This window comes from Bactrocera dorsalis, chromosome 2 (genome assembly GCF_023373825.1).
Source record: "Bactrocera dorsalis isolate Fly_Bdor chromosome 2, ASM2337382v1, whole genome shotgun sequence".
In the NCBI taxonomy this organism is placed as follows: Eukaryota; Metazoa; Arthropoda; class Insecta; order Diptera; family Tephritidae; genus Bactrocera; species Bactrocera dorsalis.
In genome coordinates this window covers 725,258-744,210 of record NC_064304.1, presented here as the reverse complement: position 1 = coordinate 744,210, position 18,953 = coordinate 725,258, and the positions used below count along the sequence as shown (strand labels likewise).

The window sequence follows — 18,953 nt, the reverse complement described above, 5'->3', positions numbered from 1 at the left end:
ATATATAAAAATGACGTGTCATGTTGTTTGTCCGCGATGGACTCCTAAATTACTCAACCGATTCCAGCAAAATTTAACACACAGTGTCCAGTTTGAACCAACTTAAAAGATAGGTTAGTATGAATAATTCATAAATACAAAAATACAATGAAAGTATTAAATGGATGCTGTTTTAAGCGGACAACTCTATTAATTAGACAGAAAAGCTGGTAACCAGATATTGAGAAAGCAGCCTTAAATTCGTAATTTTTTCCAATGAAATTTATTTGAATGAACAAATTCAAAATTAAACTTCAAGTACAATCCCTTAAATTTTTATATCGACAAAAACGTTTTCCTCTTTATTCGTAAATAAAATTTTCGCTGTATTGAATAGTTTATTATATGAATAATACTACAAAATGTATACCACAGCAACGCGTAGCCGGATCCACTAGTATACATACATATATATTAAGGACCATATTCGTCTATTTTGCAGGGAGGTCAAGGTGTTAAGAGCACTACTTTCACATCACACAGCCTCTACATGTGGGCGAGGAGTTGTTTGCGTGGGTATTTATTTGTGGCATTTTGCATAAACACACATGCATGACATACAACATGTGAACAGAAATATAAGCGATGCAAAAGGGTGAAAAGTGTTTAATCGACCAGTTCACCGCTCTTACATACATACAAACATTTACATAATAAGCCACTGAGCAAGATTTAATATTACACACTATGTTGTTGTACTGAACTTATTCCCTATTTGTTGGCTTTTAACTATTTTTCGCACTTTCATACAGTCACACTCGCTCTCTCTCTCCTGCCCCTTATTTCATGTAATGTGTGAACAAACGACGTCTTGCGGGGAACTTAATACCTCGGTGACAAATTGACATTAATCACCATTGTTGCGAGATGATGTTGTTTGAATCGACAACAATGTTTGTTGCTGTCTTTATCCGCTTTCCTGTTGATTGATCTATTGGGTAGAGCTTAACACGCACTATGGGAGCAGGCCTTTGTGAACGCATTTGGAGAGCATATAAAGAGTTGCTGCCGCCGGCCAGTGGACAACAGTTATCGCTGATGGTTGCAAAGAGCTTGTACATAGCTATCGAACCATTTTTCAAATATAAAAATTACAATTTGGCTTACACAGCGAGCCATAATACAATTTCAATTCTTGTGCTCCAGACACTGCACTCAGAGCTCTTCAAATGGGTCGTCTAAGGATTTTAACATTGTTATTATGCGCAATTTCTTACTATGTGCTTTGCAGCAGTAAATTCTTGGACAAAACCGGCTTTCAGGTAAGGCTTACCCTCATGCGTGTTGGTAAATGCAGTTCAAATTAGTTAACATCCCATAACGGTTATGGAAGGATCCTTAAGATATTTTACTGCTGAATGGTATCAGTATAGACCCATTTTACATCACTGAAATGTCAGGCACAATAGACCCTAAGTCGCGGTGCAATCCTCACTATTTATCTATCACTGGACTATCATGTAAATAATTGAGCTTATGTTAACGGAGTGGATGTTTCAGAAGAGAAAATATTTCGGCTCCATCTGTGTTGTACGTACTGTCAAAAATGAGTTCCTGCATCCTTGTTTCTTTTTCGAAGCTTGCGCTATATCGATAATTGATAATTGAAGAATTTTGTAATGAAAAAGTAATAATAATTAGTTTCACAAGTTAACATTCTGAAGAAGAGAATAAGATAAAACCTTTTTTTTTCTCTTTCAGCTAAACGATTACCACAACGCCTATCGACACTCTATTGCCGCTCTTCGTCACACGCCAGATGATTTTCGAGGACCGTTGCGGGAGAAACGCTCACAGAAATACGAGAATTTCGTGCAGTATCCCAGCAGAGAAGCCGAAATTGCACCTCATCTTGGCTTCGATCGTATACCTTTCAACGACTACAATCGCATAGTCAGCGCCCTAAAAGGTTTGATGTTCATCTCAGATCGTAGAAAAATGGTAAACTTCTCTTTCTGTTTTCTGTTTCTGTTTTTCTCAATTCGTAGAAATGCTGCGTACACGTGACGAAAAACCCGTAATGTTGCGCCCCCGGCCAGGTCGACGTTCCGCAGCTGGGGAGGCTCCGCTTTGGCAATACTTCATAGATGAAGCTGGCAACTTGAATCTCGACACTGCTGATACCGTGGCCATCGTGGGCGATGAGGACGACACGCTAACGGACACATCATTGAAGAAGTCGGCGCCTTTCAAGCCTCGACTGGGGAAACGGGGCGAAGTCCTAAAATGCCAGTGAATCGTTCGTGGCGTTGCAGCACTTGCGCGCATCGAGGTGTTGGCGGATGAGTGCTGAGTAGGCGGTGTGTTAGTTGGTAGTGCGTTGCCGGTGTGGTTCGCGTGTTGCATAACACATCCGTTGGCATATCTGGATATGTAAATATTTTTTGTTTGCTTTGATTGGTGCACATTGCGGTTCAGCGGCTGTGTGGTCCTAACGGTTTTGCTGGTTTGTCAAGGCTTTCGTTGGCGACCAACAATAGCAAATTTCACCTAACCCCCACACACACATATACTTACCACATACGAATATTAAATTACGTTCGAAAATTACAACGAAAATATGAAGAAAACCCAAAAAATGTTGATAGATGCCAATAATATTAAAAAGGCAAATATTTTGGGTGATAATTTGGAGCAATTTCCCGGTTTTGTGGTTAATTAAAATTTTCGCTTGATCTTTATTGTGAATTTTGACCGAAGCCTCTAAAATATGTATGCATGTTAACTAGAATATGAATATTTAATATAATAAATACATCAAAACAAAAACCAACGAATTTAAATGTTTACACATACACACGAATAATCCATCAAAAAGAATAAAATGCCTATATATGTATATGTATATATATGTATGTATGTGCATGTTGGAAAGAATTAAAAGAGATTTAAAGTATTTCCATATTTATATCATTAAATAAAAAATACTTTTCTTTCCAATACAATGAATTTGACATTTTTCTTTTATTAAATCATAGTGAAATAAAACCGATGGTAATATTTGGGGATGAGTATGAGGGAAGTGTTTCATCAAACTCAAAGCTTTAGTCGTTCATTTTTAATTTATATAAGATGAATGCCACACCGCTTTTATATTCGTTGGTAAAGCTCCGAAGCAAGTTCCTTCGTGGGAGGAGATTAGAATCTTTAATTTGGTTAAGGTTATTACTAATCTTCTGTGCTCTCTCTAAAGTCGAGCTTGCTGAGTTGAGCCCAATTGCAGGTAGTTGGCAACATTTTGATCCTTTGACGCCACTTAGTCCCTGTGGAAGCTGCAAACATGATGATTAACTTCAACTGACATATTCGCTATGAATTATTTATGTATATTTCAATTAGACTTTATTGACGCGATGGATGTGCACACACGCACACAACTCCGTAAATAAGAACTGCTTGTGCCGCGATATTATATTTATTTATAAATGTACCAGCAACATACGGATTTGCGAGCATACTAAAGGCTGTTACGAGCTACAACCGAGAGGCTAATTTCGAAAGCAATACTCAGTCAGGGGTCGCCGGTACAATTGAGTTGGCTGGCCAGGTGAACAAAGAGGAAGAAAATAAAGGAACGGTAAAGAGCGAAAAAGGGTTAAATGGTCGGCTAATATAAACACATAAAAGTGCAGTTGCGAGTGGATTTGTGAAGAATAATAAAGTCACACCCAGCAGGTGACTGCCAGCTGCCAGCTGCCATATAATGTGCGAAAAAACTGGCAAGTTTGCTTACGCGCCCGGGAACCTGTTCTGAACCTTTACTATTTGCACACACACATACAAAAACACACATCTCGGTAAATGACGAATGTGTTTCCTATGAATGAATAACAATAACTAAGCCATTTAGGACAGGTTGATTGATCTATTGTTTGCGTTGCGTGGATGTGAGTTCCTTCTCCGCAGAAGTGATGAAAGGACAAATTCTATGCCTTTTTGCTACGCTGACAATTGTGCGCGAAAAGCTAATGGATCAAAAGGGCATAAAAGACCGCATTGGACCGCCTAATGTGTCGCACAAAAGCGTTTTACACTTGCCAGGCACTTTTAGAATTGACGGAGAGTATTATATTATATTCTGTCTATGACCTTAATCGACTATAGGAATTTTAATTTGTTCAAATTCCACTCGAATACAAGTATACTATATTTGACCAACCTTTGAAAAACGACGAGGCTGCCGTTAAAAATCAGATTGAAGGTTTTTACGGTTGATACTATAATCGCGGAAGTTTTATTTCCAAGTTTCGGGGCTTTCATCAGTTCTTCATGACCTCGTATTTTTGCCGCCTTTCAGGGGTGAGAATATATGTGTGAGCTATTTATGTGAATGGATCAAGAGGAAAAGGTGGTCAACTTGAAGAGAAAACGCCCGAGTTATTATGGTAAGCTCGCATTAAATAAAATAACGTTAATATGAATAACAATCCAAATATTTCGAAGAAGAGGCCATATATCTCGAAGCAATAAATACCTGATATAAATTTTGTCACACTGGCGGTAAGAGAATTGAATAATTCATCGAGTAAGCATTAATTAGTACTCATTTAGCTCTTTAGGTTAAAATTAATGGGTCAGCAGACACACGGGCATCCATTGCTTTTCTCACCCAAAGGCCCAAACAGTAGCAAATCGAAAGACCGATATATAACCAAGATCAACGCGTGTCACTGGAATGATTGGCAACCAAACAAAATTTCTAATAAATCCACAACTGTTACCCCCTTTTGGCGGGTGCAGTGTCTCTGTCCATTATCACGAAATGATGATGCTGTAGGAACAGTGGCTTGCTCCTCACACACGTACAGGCGCTCACAAGTGTTGTTGCAACTCTGTTTGCCATCGCTGGTGCCCGTGTAGCTGTTGTCATTGTTGCTGTAATTGGTTGTGATTGCCATGGCGTAAATAATGTCCTGCGGCGTTGCTAAATACACGAAGGCCGGCACGGCAACAAGACAATTTGACGGTCAGTGTGTCAGCCGAGCAACAGATTGCCATTAATCACAATTGCCTCGAATGCAACCTGCTGTGTTCTTGCTTTTTGCTCTCTCCATTGGTAATGCCGTTTATTAATGCTAAAGCGCGAGAAAGTGGATTAACACATCAAGAAATAACAAATTATTTAGCACCTAATTGTCTGTTGTTCTTCCTTCTCGACATTAAGAACAATAAAAAACGGTTTGTCTCTTGAAAGTATAAAAATCAACAATCTCATAGCACATTCATCAGTCGCCATCAACAACCGATTTGATGCACTCGTTCATCTCCGTTAGTTCAGCGACGAAGTGAAAGTGAACGGTACTCGATATTCAGCATAGAAGCGTGCCGGGCGAATTTGTTGACTTATTTGGCTTGCCATGAGCAATTTAAGTGTGTTCAGTCTGCTCCTCATTTTCGCTGCTTCCTGCTACGTTTCTGGCGGCACTGAGGCAGCCAGCAAGAATGACGACGACTTTCTGCAGGTGAGTGCCACCGATTGATACGGATGTAAGTAATTTCAGTTCAGTCTGCTTTTTACCACGCTCAGCTCACACAGTAGACGTAACGCAGACGTAAACGATAGCTTGGCTGCACCCTTGGCCAACCCATTTCCCGAATTTCCGAGTTTCCGTTCAAAGCAAATCAGTTTTGTTTGTGATTTGCAATGTTGGCACTCGTAATTAAGTGTAGTTTAAGAAAATAAACTGCAAATAAACTACGTTCTGTGACAATATATTTAATGGTACGTCCATGCATACCTACATACAATATATACCACGAGTTTGCCCACGATTTCTTAGCTGTTACTTGCGTTGTCACAGATGGACGGAATAGCCAACTTGTCTAAATATTTTCATGATTCCTTCAAGGTGCTTCAAGTAAATAAGTTGCGATTGAAACACAGCCATTTCGGCAAGAAAATAAATTTCCCGAAGCTGCAGCAAAGGAACTTTGAACATCACTTAAGTCATTGAAAGGGAGAACGCATGTTAATCTCCGAATTCTAGATTTTGCAATGGCGGCAATTTGTTGGCTGCTTTTGCCTTTGTCCATTCTTGTTGTTGGCTGCTAACCTCGACATGAGTTCAGCTTTAGTATTGGAAGTTTTCAAGTGACTTCCGAAGTGAAAGCTTTGCTTGCTTGCAACTACTTTGATCCGCTAAGGGTTTTTTGAACAGTTGGGTAACTGTGATTTGTCTACATTGTACCTTATATGAAATATAGCTTGTAAGCCATGTACCATGTTTGCCAGTGGTTGCGTATACGCCAAGCTGCACATGAGTTGCAAAAGTTTTGTTTCTTTTGGGATTGGAAATGAGCATTGAAATTTTTTAAATAGAAAAGCAGAAGCCAAATTAGAGTATATATTTGGCTTAGATTAAAAAAAATTATTTTTAATGTATTTTGAGGGGTATCTGTGTCAATAACTCTGCTTTCTCTGAGAAAAGTTATGCGTTGCATATTAATCAAGCTTATCGCTCCAAATCGGCATCATAATAAATAAATTAATGGTTTTCTCGCACTTTGCCACCTGTTGAGCAGTCACCCTTTGCACCTTCCTAACATCCTCATTGAATTTTATATATTGGAATTTGCAGTCAACCGTTAAAATGGCTTAGTTACGCCATCCGCGGTGGCATATTATAAATTTTTAACTTTAATGCGAGAGCAGGTAGCAGAGGCAAAGAGCAGCAAACACAACACATTCTCGTTTAAATGCATGAAGAAGCGATGAGGTGAGAGAAAAAGAACACAGCTAAGATTTACAGAAACTTCAACGCCGCTACGTCGCAGGTCGTAAAAATCGAGATAAAACAAACCACATTGATATTTTTATGACTAACTGAAATAATCAGTGCATGTGCTTGCTAGCAGGACTTCATAAGCGTTAAAGTCAGTGCTTTCTTAAAATTTGATTTACAAATAACTATTCTCTACATACTAAACCCAATGATTAAGCGGTAAAAGAATTGGAGTTTATTCTAAATATGTTAATGTCAAAGATAAGATTACATTGCTGTCTAAGTAGAGGAAGCACCTATTAAATTTGGAACTCTCATTTTCACTGCTAAACCTATTTTATTTATGAGGGAAGACCCGAGACGCCGAGTAAAAAAATATATGAAAAACTCCAACTGTTGAACTCTAATTGTTGATCATGTGGCTTATAAAATTTCGCGAAAGAATGTGGATAACTTTTCTTTGATTTCTTAGTAAATTTCTTATTTAATATTTATATATTTATGTTTTCTTATGGTAAAATTTTCTCTCTTATGCAGTTGGCATTTCATTTGCTATCGAAGTAATAGTCACAAACTTTGTAATCTATTCTATGCCAAAAGTATAGCATCCAAGGTACTATGTTCAATTAGAGTTTTTAGGACGCTTCACTCATAGTATATCTTTTAACAAATTGAGGAATTGTTGTCTTGGTTGCGGCATATTTTTCATCTTTTTTAGTTTGCTCTGGATGAGCTTGCACGAGGTAGCCAAAGTTACTATTTTCGAGATAAAGAAAATCTTAAGCAATTTCCCAATTTCACTGCTTGCTTCATATCATACTTTGTGTTTGATTTAGCAAAAGGATGTGTGGAATACAGGAATAGGAATTCATATTAGGTTCTCTTCCAGATTTGTACGAAAGCGAAAGTTCAAGAGCAATTAAAAAAAAATACACTCTCGCAAGTTCCAAAGAACTAAGCCGGTTAAATTTGTTCATATGTAAGATATTTTATTGAAATTAAAATAAAAATCCACGAATTGATCGCACAAAGGAAAAACGTCATTAAAGGTAAAAGCACACTGATTATTTGTGAAAACTTCTATTCCAAAAACTTCGTGTGTGCTCGATTTATATACTATAAGGAAAAAGGATCACAAAAAATTTAAACTTTGAGATACAAGTATGAGAAGTATGCGTGGTTGGTTTAACCCATTCCATCATCATTATATTTCGGAATGGTGTAGAGAATGTTATCATAATGTTATGCATCAAATTTGACTGAAGTTGAAATCATTCTAGTCTTCTTCTTCTTTACTGGCATAGAAACCGATTACGCGGTTATAGCCGAGTTAACAACAGCGCGTCAGTCGTTTCTTCTTTTCGCAAGGTGGCGCCTATTGGAGATTCCAAGCGAAGCCACATTCTTCTCCACCTCGTCCTTCCAACGGAGTTGAGGTCTTCCTCTTCCTCTGCTTTCCCCGGCGGGTGCAGCGTCGAATACTTTCAGAGCTGGAGTGTTTTCATCCATCTGTACAACATGACCTAGCCAGCGTAGTCGATGTCTTTTTATTCGCTGAACTATGTCAATGTAGTCGTATATCTCGTGTATATACAGCTCTTCGTTCCATCGGATGCAATATTCGCCATGGCCAACGCGCAAAGGGCCATAAATCTTTCGCAGAACTTTTCTCTCAAAAAATTGCAACGTCGACTCTTCAGATATTGTCATCGTCCATGCCTCTGCAACATATAGTAGGACCGGAATAATGAGTGACTTATATAGTTTTGTTTTTGTTCGTCGAGAGAGACCTACTTAGTCCAAAGTAGTACCGGTTGGCAATAGATATCCTGCGTTGGATTTCTAAGCTGACGTTGTTGTTGGTGTTGATGCTGGTTCCTAAATCGACGAAATTATCTACAACTTCGAAGTTATGACTGTCAACAGTGACGTGGGTGCCTAGTCGCGAGTGTGACGACTGTTTGTTTGATGACAGGAGATATTTCGTCTTGCCCTTGTTCACCACCAGACCCATTTGCTTCGCTGTTTTATACATTTTATAGAAAACAGAACTAACGGCGCGGTTGTTAAGGTCAATGAGGTCAATATCATTAGCATGCGCCAGCAGCTGTACACTCTTATATTCGTATAAGATTGTACCTTCTCGGTTTAGTTCTGCAGCTCGAATTATTTTCTCCAGAAGAAGTTTGAAGCAGTCACACGAAAGTGGGTCGCCTTGTCTGAAGCCTCGGTCAATGAGGTCAATATCATTAGTATACGCCAGTTTACACAGCCGTATTAGTTTTTCGGGGATACCAAATTCAGACATTGCGGCATAAAGGCCTTCTTTTCGTGCTGTCAAAGGCAGCTTTGAAATCGACGAAGAGGTGGTGTGTGTCAATTCTCTTTTCACGGGTTTGGCGCATGGTGAATATCTGGTCAGAGGATACTTGGTCAAGGACCGGAAGTCGTGAGTTGCTTGAGCCATATGTAAAAGAATCGTTTCTGGCCACTCCCAAGTGAATGGCAATCAGAGAACTTTCCTCACTTGCGTGAACTTCTACACATGACTCCATCCTCAAATCATTCGAGTAATTACTCATATATCGAAACATGGAAAATACCACATCCATTATCAAATTTTCTCAGATATAAAATTAAGAGTCTCCAGCAATTTCATAAGATGATAAGATATGCTGGGTACACTTGTCCTCGAACATTTTGTTGAAATAGCTTTAATTGTGTATGAGAAATGTATATCAAAATTTTTTCCCTCCAAATTAAATAGGAGCTTATTTATATATCTTTATGAGTTTTTGATTAACGGCATTTTGTGACCATGGCAAAAAAAGGAAAAATAACAGCATTAGTCAACAGAAAAACTGCTCATTTATTTTATATATTGTATTAGTATTTCATGTATTTTAGCCAGAGCTGCCATAATCATTGCGTTTTTGCTTCGTTTTAGGTCATAAATTTCGGAAAATTGCCGAATAGTCCAAAACCGTATACACCCATACAAGAACAACAGAAACAGCTAAAGCATGAAAAAGTTCGTAAACAGTTTGGTAAGCGGTCGATGTTGGCTTCAGAGGCCGCCACAGCGAATGCACCATCCACCATGAGGACACGTCAGAAGCGCTCTCAGCATGCTCTGGCCACCACAGAGGAGTATCTCAAAAGCATGCCGACTTATACCTACAACCTGGCATTACTTAATATATTGCAAAGTCTAAGAAGTGAGTACAAAATGAAATAACTGTAATCAACAACACAGTAGCAAGAAAGAATAAGAAAATAGTCTCGTAAAGAATAAGGTATAAGGCAGTATATCTTCCTCGAGTAAGTAGAAGTAAGACTTAATTTACCAGAAGAAACAATAGGTTACCAAAGAGTAGAGCTTGCGCTTCCTGCGAGGAGTGGTTGGTGGTTTGAACTTCTGAAAGTCATATCTGCATGGCGTGTAGGCTAAATCTGTGATGATTTGTTCTAAGTAGAAAATCGAAAATTAATATTTTATCTTAATGATAAAAATTTGCCATCTAAAGGCGGCTCAGGAAGCTCCTGGTAAATCTGGTTTATTCAGAGCAAAAGCGGCCCTTTACAGTCACGTATTGAAATCCATATGTATACTTGAGTTGGATACGTCACCATTTGTTTACCCGCAAACTGTTCGCATTTACTCTGAACTTGGATGGTTCTTCCAACTCTAAACCCGGATGTCCTTTGTCTATACCAAATATTTACAGTTGCTTGTTGTTTGGCAAATTGTTAGAGACCTTCACACATACGATTCCACCTTTAGTTTTGTTGTTGTTAACTGCACGAAAAACTGACCAAAGGTTCACTCGCATGTGTGTGAATGTGTGCGTGTCCATTTGAATTTGTTGATTTTCCCTCCTGCTTGCAGGGCAACTTTCCGACATCGAGTTGGCGCGTTTGCGTTCGCGCCTCAGTCGCAGCGCCGCCGCCGATTTACAATTGTTCAATGAAATCTACAACAATAATAACAACAATGGAGAGTACCCTGGCGAGACGGACAGCAGCAGCAAAAATAGCGATGGCATTGGTTTGGCCCGCGGTGACACCGACACTGGCATGGGAATGGGCGTGAGCATGGGCGAGGCGGGTGGCGTTGGCGGTGCCGCTAATGACATGCTTGCCAATGACATTGAGGATCTTAGCGTGCCGTGGCAATTGGCGGCGCGAGTCAGCAAAAAGTCCTCAGCACTCTACAAACCGCGTTTGGGCAAACGAACGCAAAAACAACAACAACCAGCAGCTTGCAACTAAAACGTAGCGCCGAGGGGAGTGCGGCAATCGGTTTCGAAGTGCTGCGTAGACACGGAGGACAACCGGTAAGTACATGAACGTCATTCACACTCATGTTGCAGGGCTACATAGCTTGTTCGTTTGTTTAGAGTATCAGTTTTTGAAGCGAGCGAGTTGAAATGAGGGTCAGCACAAGTGGTTGGGACACGGACATTCTGATTCAAATCCAATTGTAACACTATATTATCAACATACACCCTACATGTGAAGGCATGCATCTCATTGGAACATATATGTGCTAAAGCAGTTGTGAGAGTAGCGTTAAAATGGAATTAATACTTGTAGTTGTAATATTCGAGAGGTGCCAGGACATTCTTCTTTATTTGCCTTAGCAATTTATGTATTCCTAAATGTTGATTAAATATGGAAAAATGTGATTTAGACAAATTTTATACACATATTCTATCCAAATGCACTCGTCATAAAATAAACGATTAAACACTAAGTGAAATTATAATTATACTCTCACGGTCATCGTGCGCTCTTTGCACTATTTTTAGAAAGCTGATCGAGGCGACCATCTTTTCAACACAATGAAATAGGTATGATTTTCTAAAATAAAGTCGCTTAAACTCCAAGCTAATACACTAACAAACTTACTGTATGTGTGTGTGTATTTCAGTGAGCTCATACTGGCCAAGCCCAAAACGCTTGAAAAAGCTTCTATCTCTTAACCGGGTTTACCATGTACTCGCATGTATTTGTGATTGCGGTAGTGATTTACCTCAAGGGTGTCAATATACATACGTATGGTATACTATAAAAAGCAATGTACCCAACATTCTAATAAACAATAAAGGGTGTGCCTCCTTTCGCTTGGGAATTGAATGGCTTAGTCGGTACGTGAGATTAACCTCAGATTGGCAAAAAATAATTTATTTTTGTTGCGGTTAACAATAGTGCTCACGAGAACTACGCAGAGCGGAGGGAGTAGAAGCTCGCACGCTCAAAATAAAAAATATGGTTCATTGGTGGGCATATTTATGTGTATGTGCATGTATATGTGTATAATATATGTATATATATACCCTGGTGTATATCTTAAATGAAACTGAGATGAGTGCGAGAGCATATGACTCAGACATCTAGCTTGTCGAAATACTCTGGTGAATAGTCGACTTTTAACGTTTTTGCTGTGTATAAAATAAGTATGGATTAAGAACAAAGGTGCAAATAAAAAGAAAATATTGCGTTTTACTCAAAACCTTAACTTCGTACCACGAAAGAAAAAAACTAAAAATTGAATTTTTGGCAAAATTGTTTACAGAAACTGAAAATTGCAGTGAAAATTTCTCTACATTTTTTTCAAATAGTTGTAATCGAAAAGAAATCCTTCGTCCAAGTCAATAAGAATTGTTTCTTAAATACCTGTGTAAAAAGAAGATCTGTGAGTAGTTCTCGAGAAACCTTGCCAACCGACTTCAAAAGCACAGTTTCGAGAAAACCGCGTTTAAAGACGGCGCATTTAGCCTAGCTAGCCCCGAGCGCACAAGTTCTTAAGGCTGTTCTCCGAAACTATTACTCGGATCAACTTGAAAACTTACTACAATATTCTATCTACATAACAGACCGTCTAATCTTGAGAAAAGTGATCCAAAATCCTCAAACCTTGATGAGAACTGTTGCGCAGGAGCTTAAGCAAGAATGTGATTTGGTTGTGTTAAACGAGACTGTACGCCAAGCCATTCTGAGACATATGGTAAGTCATCAAGAGTTGTTCGGAAGACACCATTGCTTCATTATGTGGAAAATCGTTTCACATACGCTGTAACGATGATCAGTATTCGGTCTAATATTGGAATGACGCCATATTTTGCGTAGAAACCAAAACTATTTTGTACTACAAGTATAATGATGGCTTATGTAGAGTATGGCGCAAGGCGTTAAAAACCAAACGTGGTTTCAAAATTTGGAAATGGGAGGATTCGGTTGACAACCACGCCCAGTTCTCATATAGTATATCATTTCGGTCAGTTTACGAGTTCAAGTATTAGAATCCTTTATGATAACACCACATGTCCTTGTGGCAAAAATTGATAAAATCGGGTCAATAATCGTTACGTGAGCAAAACTATTATACTCTGTAGCAACATATTACAAGGGTATGAAAATCCCGTATATGTATAACTTTACTTTGCGAGATCATAAAATGTTCGGTTACCCTCGAACTTAGACTTACCTTACTTGTTTAATTTTCAAAAATACAATTTTCAAGATAATCACATCAAATTACCAACGGGGTGGCAACACATTAAACGTTAAAAAAAAGTTCTCAAAACAATTTTTAGTTTCAATTATTATTTAAATCACAAAGTCTTAATATGATAATAGTAATTACTGTTTCAAATTTTCTTTTGTGTTTTATTTTTTATTTTTGGGACTTGCACCAGCGGTTATACAAGAGTACTCGATGAGATTATCTGTGTTTTCGAACATACACATGTATGAGTATGGATATCATCTGGCCAAATCGAGATTATTTCATGAACGCCCTCGGCCAAGCTCGGTATCATCCTGACGGTGCAAACAATTGCCATCGCGCATACACCCACACTTATGCGTTATGTATTTGCAGCAGCATTTCCCGTTAGTTGAATTGTTTGTGTGAGAGTTTTCCCGTAAATATATGAGCCTTTTAGACGCCAACTTGTGTGTGTGGATGTGAATGTGTTGAAAGCTTATCCTTACGGTTATATTTGCGCAAATTGCTTACGTACACCGCAACACACACACACAGACAGACACACATGCAGAGATATATGCGTTTGCGGTGTACGGAGAATAATTTATTGTGAAATATTATTTAATGCCGCTTAAAAGGCACATCTTGGCGTTGTCCGCAGCAGTTAATATTTATTTTACTCTCACCCACACATCCCACACACACACAAACCCACACGCACCCAAAAAGCGCACTCTAATATTAATATTAGCGACATTGTTTACAGGAACATTTGTGTGAGCAGGTGGCGCGGAGAACACAAGGACACAGGTAACGATTTCGGCACGCAGCTGGGGGCGGAAAAGCACGTAAGCACACACTTGCACGAGTGCGTCGCGACACAATCCTAAAATGATATTTATATTTTGTACTTTACACACATTCTGTCTCTAATGCTTTGCTTATCTTTTTATAAGGAAAATCAGAGGACTTCGGGCTAAAAATGCTTTCGTATGCAAATTGTGGGAAGCAGTCTTTCACAAAAGGTCCACTCAGCTGTACAGATATACACACAATTATACAAATTTATTTAAAGTTAGTTGTTTATGGTTTCTAATGTTAAAAAGTATTTTTAGGACTTTGTCAACGTGTATATGTGTGTGCGTATTGCGTAATAATGATTTCAATTAAAGGTGAGTGCAGAGTGTTTTAGTCATCGACTTCATTTCTATGATATATGGGACACTGGGCACACGAATTAAGCAACCAGAAGACATTAGAATGATAAAGCGAATATCGAAGCATTTTTATTCGTTGGCAAAAGGACGTTGAGAGAAAACGAGGCTTAAAATTATGTGGTAAAATCGAAATTTTGACTCCATCATTGCTTATAATACATAGCTCATGGAAACTTAAAAAATACGATTTTTAGAGTAAATTTTTATAGTAAAACCAAATGAGCGTCAAAAATAAGTTTACATTTTTGATTTGAATGAGCTAGGCTCCTCAAGGGACTACCTTTATTGCGAATTTGAAGTAGGAAACAGTCTGTAGCGTCCGGGCAGATGGCTGAGGGTAGCGGGTTGCGGAAGGAGGAGAAATTCGAGTAATGGAAATCCAAATGTCGGCTTCAGCAAAACTTTGCGAGAGCATTTATCCACGTGGAGTAAGTATGTATGTGTGCATGTGCGTGCCCATATGTGCATTGTTGCTTTCAGAGACGTTGTTTTCATTCAAGTACTCACCTCGAGATTCTACTTCGTCTGCCCGGGCGTAGTTGAACTCACCGTACCATATCACGGCTTTCAGCGAAGTTCCAAGGCGAATGTCGCCAAAGGACACACGAACACACACGTACTCACGAGGCAACGCATGAGCGAGCAGGTGACGAGGTGTAAGTACAACAAAAACAATGCTGCGAGCTTATTGCGTGGAAAATGTGTTACTTTCCGCCCTGCTCTGCACGAGAATAGTTATAAAAGGAAATGTCAAAAGTTTACATATAATCCTTGCCTGGTTAAAAACACTTAGAGCTGACACGGAACACCCGAGGCTGTGTAGGAACTTAAGGAAGGTAGCTGACTTCCCAGTACCCAGTTCATCAAATGTCCGTGCACACTAATACCCCACCCGTACACATACACTATAACGCGCATATGCAGATGTGTGTGTGTTCGAAGTCATTATTTTGAGAGCAGCGGTGTGCGTGCGTGTGTGTTTGTGAACTTTGCCTAGAGCGAACCACTGCTGTGCCCATACGGACGGATTTGAGTGTGTGCGTGCTATAAATAAAACTTTTTGGCAACATTTGCACACATTTATAAAGGTAATAAAAAAGTTGGTACGTTTGCATGAATTGCGAGAAATTGGATTATTATTTCGCTTTTTATTTTCGCAGCCTCGGCTCTGAAATGTGTTTCTCCAGCTGATTCAAGCATCAATCGCTGAAGCCAAACATTTGTTAATCAAAAAATCATCGACCGGCTTTTTTGCTTTTTCTGTGGCTAGCGCCTGCTGCGAAGCTTTCTGCCTAAGGACGCCAAAGTTCTGTTCAAGACCAAAATGAAATCGATACGATGTGAAGAGTTGCTGTTGTTACACACAAAAATGGGTTTAGACTCAGTTGCTGATCAGAAAAGCGCATGTTTCTGGATATAATGAATACCAAAAATATATGTATATAATTTTGCAATGGAACCTTCATTCGCCTTAAATTTTATATTTTTTCACACTTATTATTTTAAGTTTCAAAACTTCTCAATAGGAGGATAAACCATGTTTAGAAGTTCACGCAAATGAGGAAAGTTAACTGAGCGCCATTCACTTGGGAGTGACCAGAAACGACTCTTTTACATATGACTCAAGTACCTCACGACTTCTGGTCTTAGACCAAGTATTCTCTGGGTAGCCAAAAAACATCCGTTTGAAGGCGAGCTAAAGAGAGAAGGCGAATCATCCCTTCCCATGGCTGGGAGCTGGGTTTGGAACTCGCCACGTAAAGAACGCCCCCAAAAAAGGACACAACAATTCCTTGAATTCTTAAAGCATTTTATTTTATTCTTAAATAATGCTTTCACAGTATTGAATAGTTTATAATAAAAGTAATTAATGTATGCCGTAGCCACACGCGTAGCGGTGACCGGATCCACTAGTTACAGTATAGAAATTTATTTCAATTACGGCAAGCATACTCTTAAAATTTGTTTCTTTATCCTTCATATATAACGTTTACATACATATGTATATACATATATCGCAGAGCATAAATTTTATCACTTTGCCTGGGCTCCGCGTGACAGCTGAGACGCTTTCTTTGAAAAGCCCGGCATTGGCTTGCTCACCAGGTGGCGCTCATACTTTCGCGCGCCTTTTACCATCCTCATAAAACGACGGCGCGCTTATTAATATCGTAAAACATGATTTATTTAATGGTATTTACCGTTACTTTGCTACACATAAAATCGGCAGAGTGAACATATGAGGACGAATGCATTACCGTATTACTGTTTTACTGATTTGTTTTTCCTTCACACCGTGGAGTTGGAAAGTATGCCTTCCTGCAGCTGAGAAAAAGTAGAATGGCTAACGAAAATATCGAAATAAAAAGCAACAATCGATCAAAGCAAATGAATGATGATAGGCCGAAAAGAATTTTGACAGTAATTTGATAAATGCACACACAAGGGCTTACGAGAACGTAAAGACCGCTCTGAGTGCCAAATGCCTCTGGAATGTTTACTTATCTACCGGCGAAGTAACATTATTTATGGACAGTGTTGCTTGTTAGTCCATCGAAAATGGCTCTTTCTGGTCTCTGGTGTGTAGTTAATGCCTAATTTGACGCAGCGTCAAAGTGTACCGGTATAATGTGTGTGCTTATGTAGGAGGAAAGGAAAGTAGTACTTATCTACGCAGAATCGGAAACAAAGCCATAATGTTTGCTAGAAGCATTGTATGCCCCGAAGGCATTGGGCCACACATTTGTGCCACATTACCGGCTCTCAAAAGAAAACAAACATTTTTTTTTGGACGAAAATGCTTTAATTTATGTTCGTACAAACACTATTTGCTCAAGTAATCCACTTTGTCGATTGATGAAGTACAGTAATTCCGGTACATTACCCATTTTTTAACAGGCTATGCGAATTGAACATGACATGGGGAGAACCAAAAATAGTCGAAACGATGCTTACTTGCCCTCCACTGCAGTTTATGTGAGCATATTGCAGGGGCTCACACCTTCACCTAGTTCTCATATATTTAATATAATGATTTCCATCCCTCGAGTGTCCACTTTTGAATTGCTAAAGTATCTTATCATCGTCTGTACCCGAATGTAGTTCTTCTTTACTTGTTCCTATACGTTTTCCGAAATTGATACTGACAGTCTAGAGAGACGTGGGTTGCCACTGCATTTTGTCATTTCAAAAATAGTTTTAGGGCACCGCTCTCCGAAATCTCTTCTACAAATAAGCAGACAGCTCTGGAAATGTGAGAAGATCTGCTCACTTATGCGTCAGTAGCACAACTAATTTCCAATAATCGAGTAAGTTAGTTAAAGTTCATGCCAACAACGGCCTTATAATTAGTTTGTGTCTTCTGCTTTCATATTTCAATAATTACTTAATATGTTTCGCAGACGAAAATAAATGTTCTACTCATTTCCCATACATGAATCAGTATCTGGTGGTAGTAAACAAATCATGTGACTTTTCTTTCCGAGGGCAAAGGTTAATGGAGCTCTCCTTCATAATTTGTTTTCATGTCAAATATTATTGGATTTTGCTATGCTCTTCCATGCCTCGCTATACCTTGTTATGACGGCAGCAATATTTATTCCCAAACTCCTCTATACTTTCAATACGGCCACACATACGCATGCATCCATGTTAAGGGGAATGTACAGACCTAATTAGGCTCTTCCACATCCATTAAATGCTCATTGAAATTCGTCGGTGGTCGCCGCGAAAGAGGAGGAAAGCAGAAATTATAGGCGGTTGCCGATAAAAGCTTTCACCACGACCTTCACCATCTTGGAGCAAGCAGGAAATTTCAGCCATTTACCTCCGTCTGCCGCGTACTTGTAATGTAGAAAGTCGAAAATTGTTGGTAAGTTGTTAAAAATTATACTAATGATTGAAAATGAATGGGAAATTCGTGAGTTGACGCTGACACAAAGCAGACAATGAACGCGCACACATGCATACTTACATACACATGTGTATATAGGGTGTTCTTCCCAGGTATACCTGAATAATTACCCAAATTTTAAAAGCGACTTTTTGCGGTTTACGACCGAGTGCCTAAAATTATACACACGCGACCGCTTTCCCACAGTGATTTGTGCGCAAAGGAAGAAAGCTAAATGCCAAATTTGAATTGGTGGCCGTTAAAAGGCAAAACCAAAGACTTAAATGGCAAAATAAATAAGAATTTACATGAAGCCACTTATGCATGCGTGCATATATATCAAATTAAAAAGAAAGACGAGTACAGTGCGATGTTTTGACTTTGAAGTGACTTATCCCCTAACCTATTAAAATTTTTGAGTTGCTTCTAAAAATGAATAAAAAGCCGTTTTACTAATTTTCAATAAGTAATTGAAACTTATTTTCAAAAATTCGGTTTTCACCAAAAAGTATAAAAATCTAAAATACCTCTGTTTTTGAAGATCAAACTTGTACAGTTTGCATTAATTGTGGTAAAATTAATACTTTGTA

General features: G+C 38.8%; 3 protein-coding genes across 8 annotated transcripts in view; 2 read left to right on the top strand and 1 right to left on the bottom strand.

The window, feature by feature from the left end:
* LOC125775272 (octopamine receptor beta-3R) overlaps window positions 1–18,953 on the bottom strand; it is a gene marked incomplete at its 3' end in the record, with an annotated part of 64,096 nt that overhangs the window by 12,168 nt on the left and 32,975 nt on the right.
* On the top strand, window positions 484–2,883 carry LOC105232534 (uncharacterized). The gene is made up of 3 exons (XM_011214242.4): window positions 484–1,301; window positions 1,741–1,948; window positions 2,028–2,883. Exons 1-3 carry the CDS (start codon window positions 1,209–1,211, stop codon window positions 2,273–2,275), a joined length of 549 nt encoding a protein of 182 aa, XP_011212544.2. The 5' UTR covers window positions 484–1,208; the 3' UTR covers window positions 2,276–2,883.
* Window positions 5,251–11,517, top strand: LOC105232533 (uncharacterized). Its single transcript, XM_011214241.4, has 4 exons — window positions 5,251–5,501; window positions 9,709–9,979; window positions 10,651–11,098; window positions 11,162–11,517. Exons 1-3 carry the CDS (start codon window positions 5,397–5,399, stop codon window positions 11,031–11,033), a joined length of 759 nt encoding a protein of 252 aa, XP_011212543.2. The 5' UTR covers window positions 5,251–5,396; the 3' UTR covers window positions 11,034–11,098; window positions 11,162–11,517.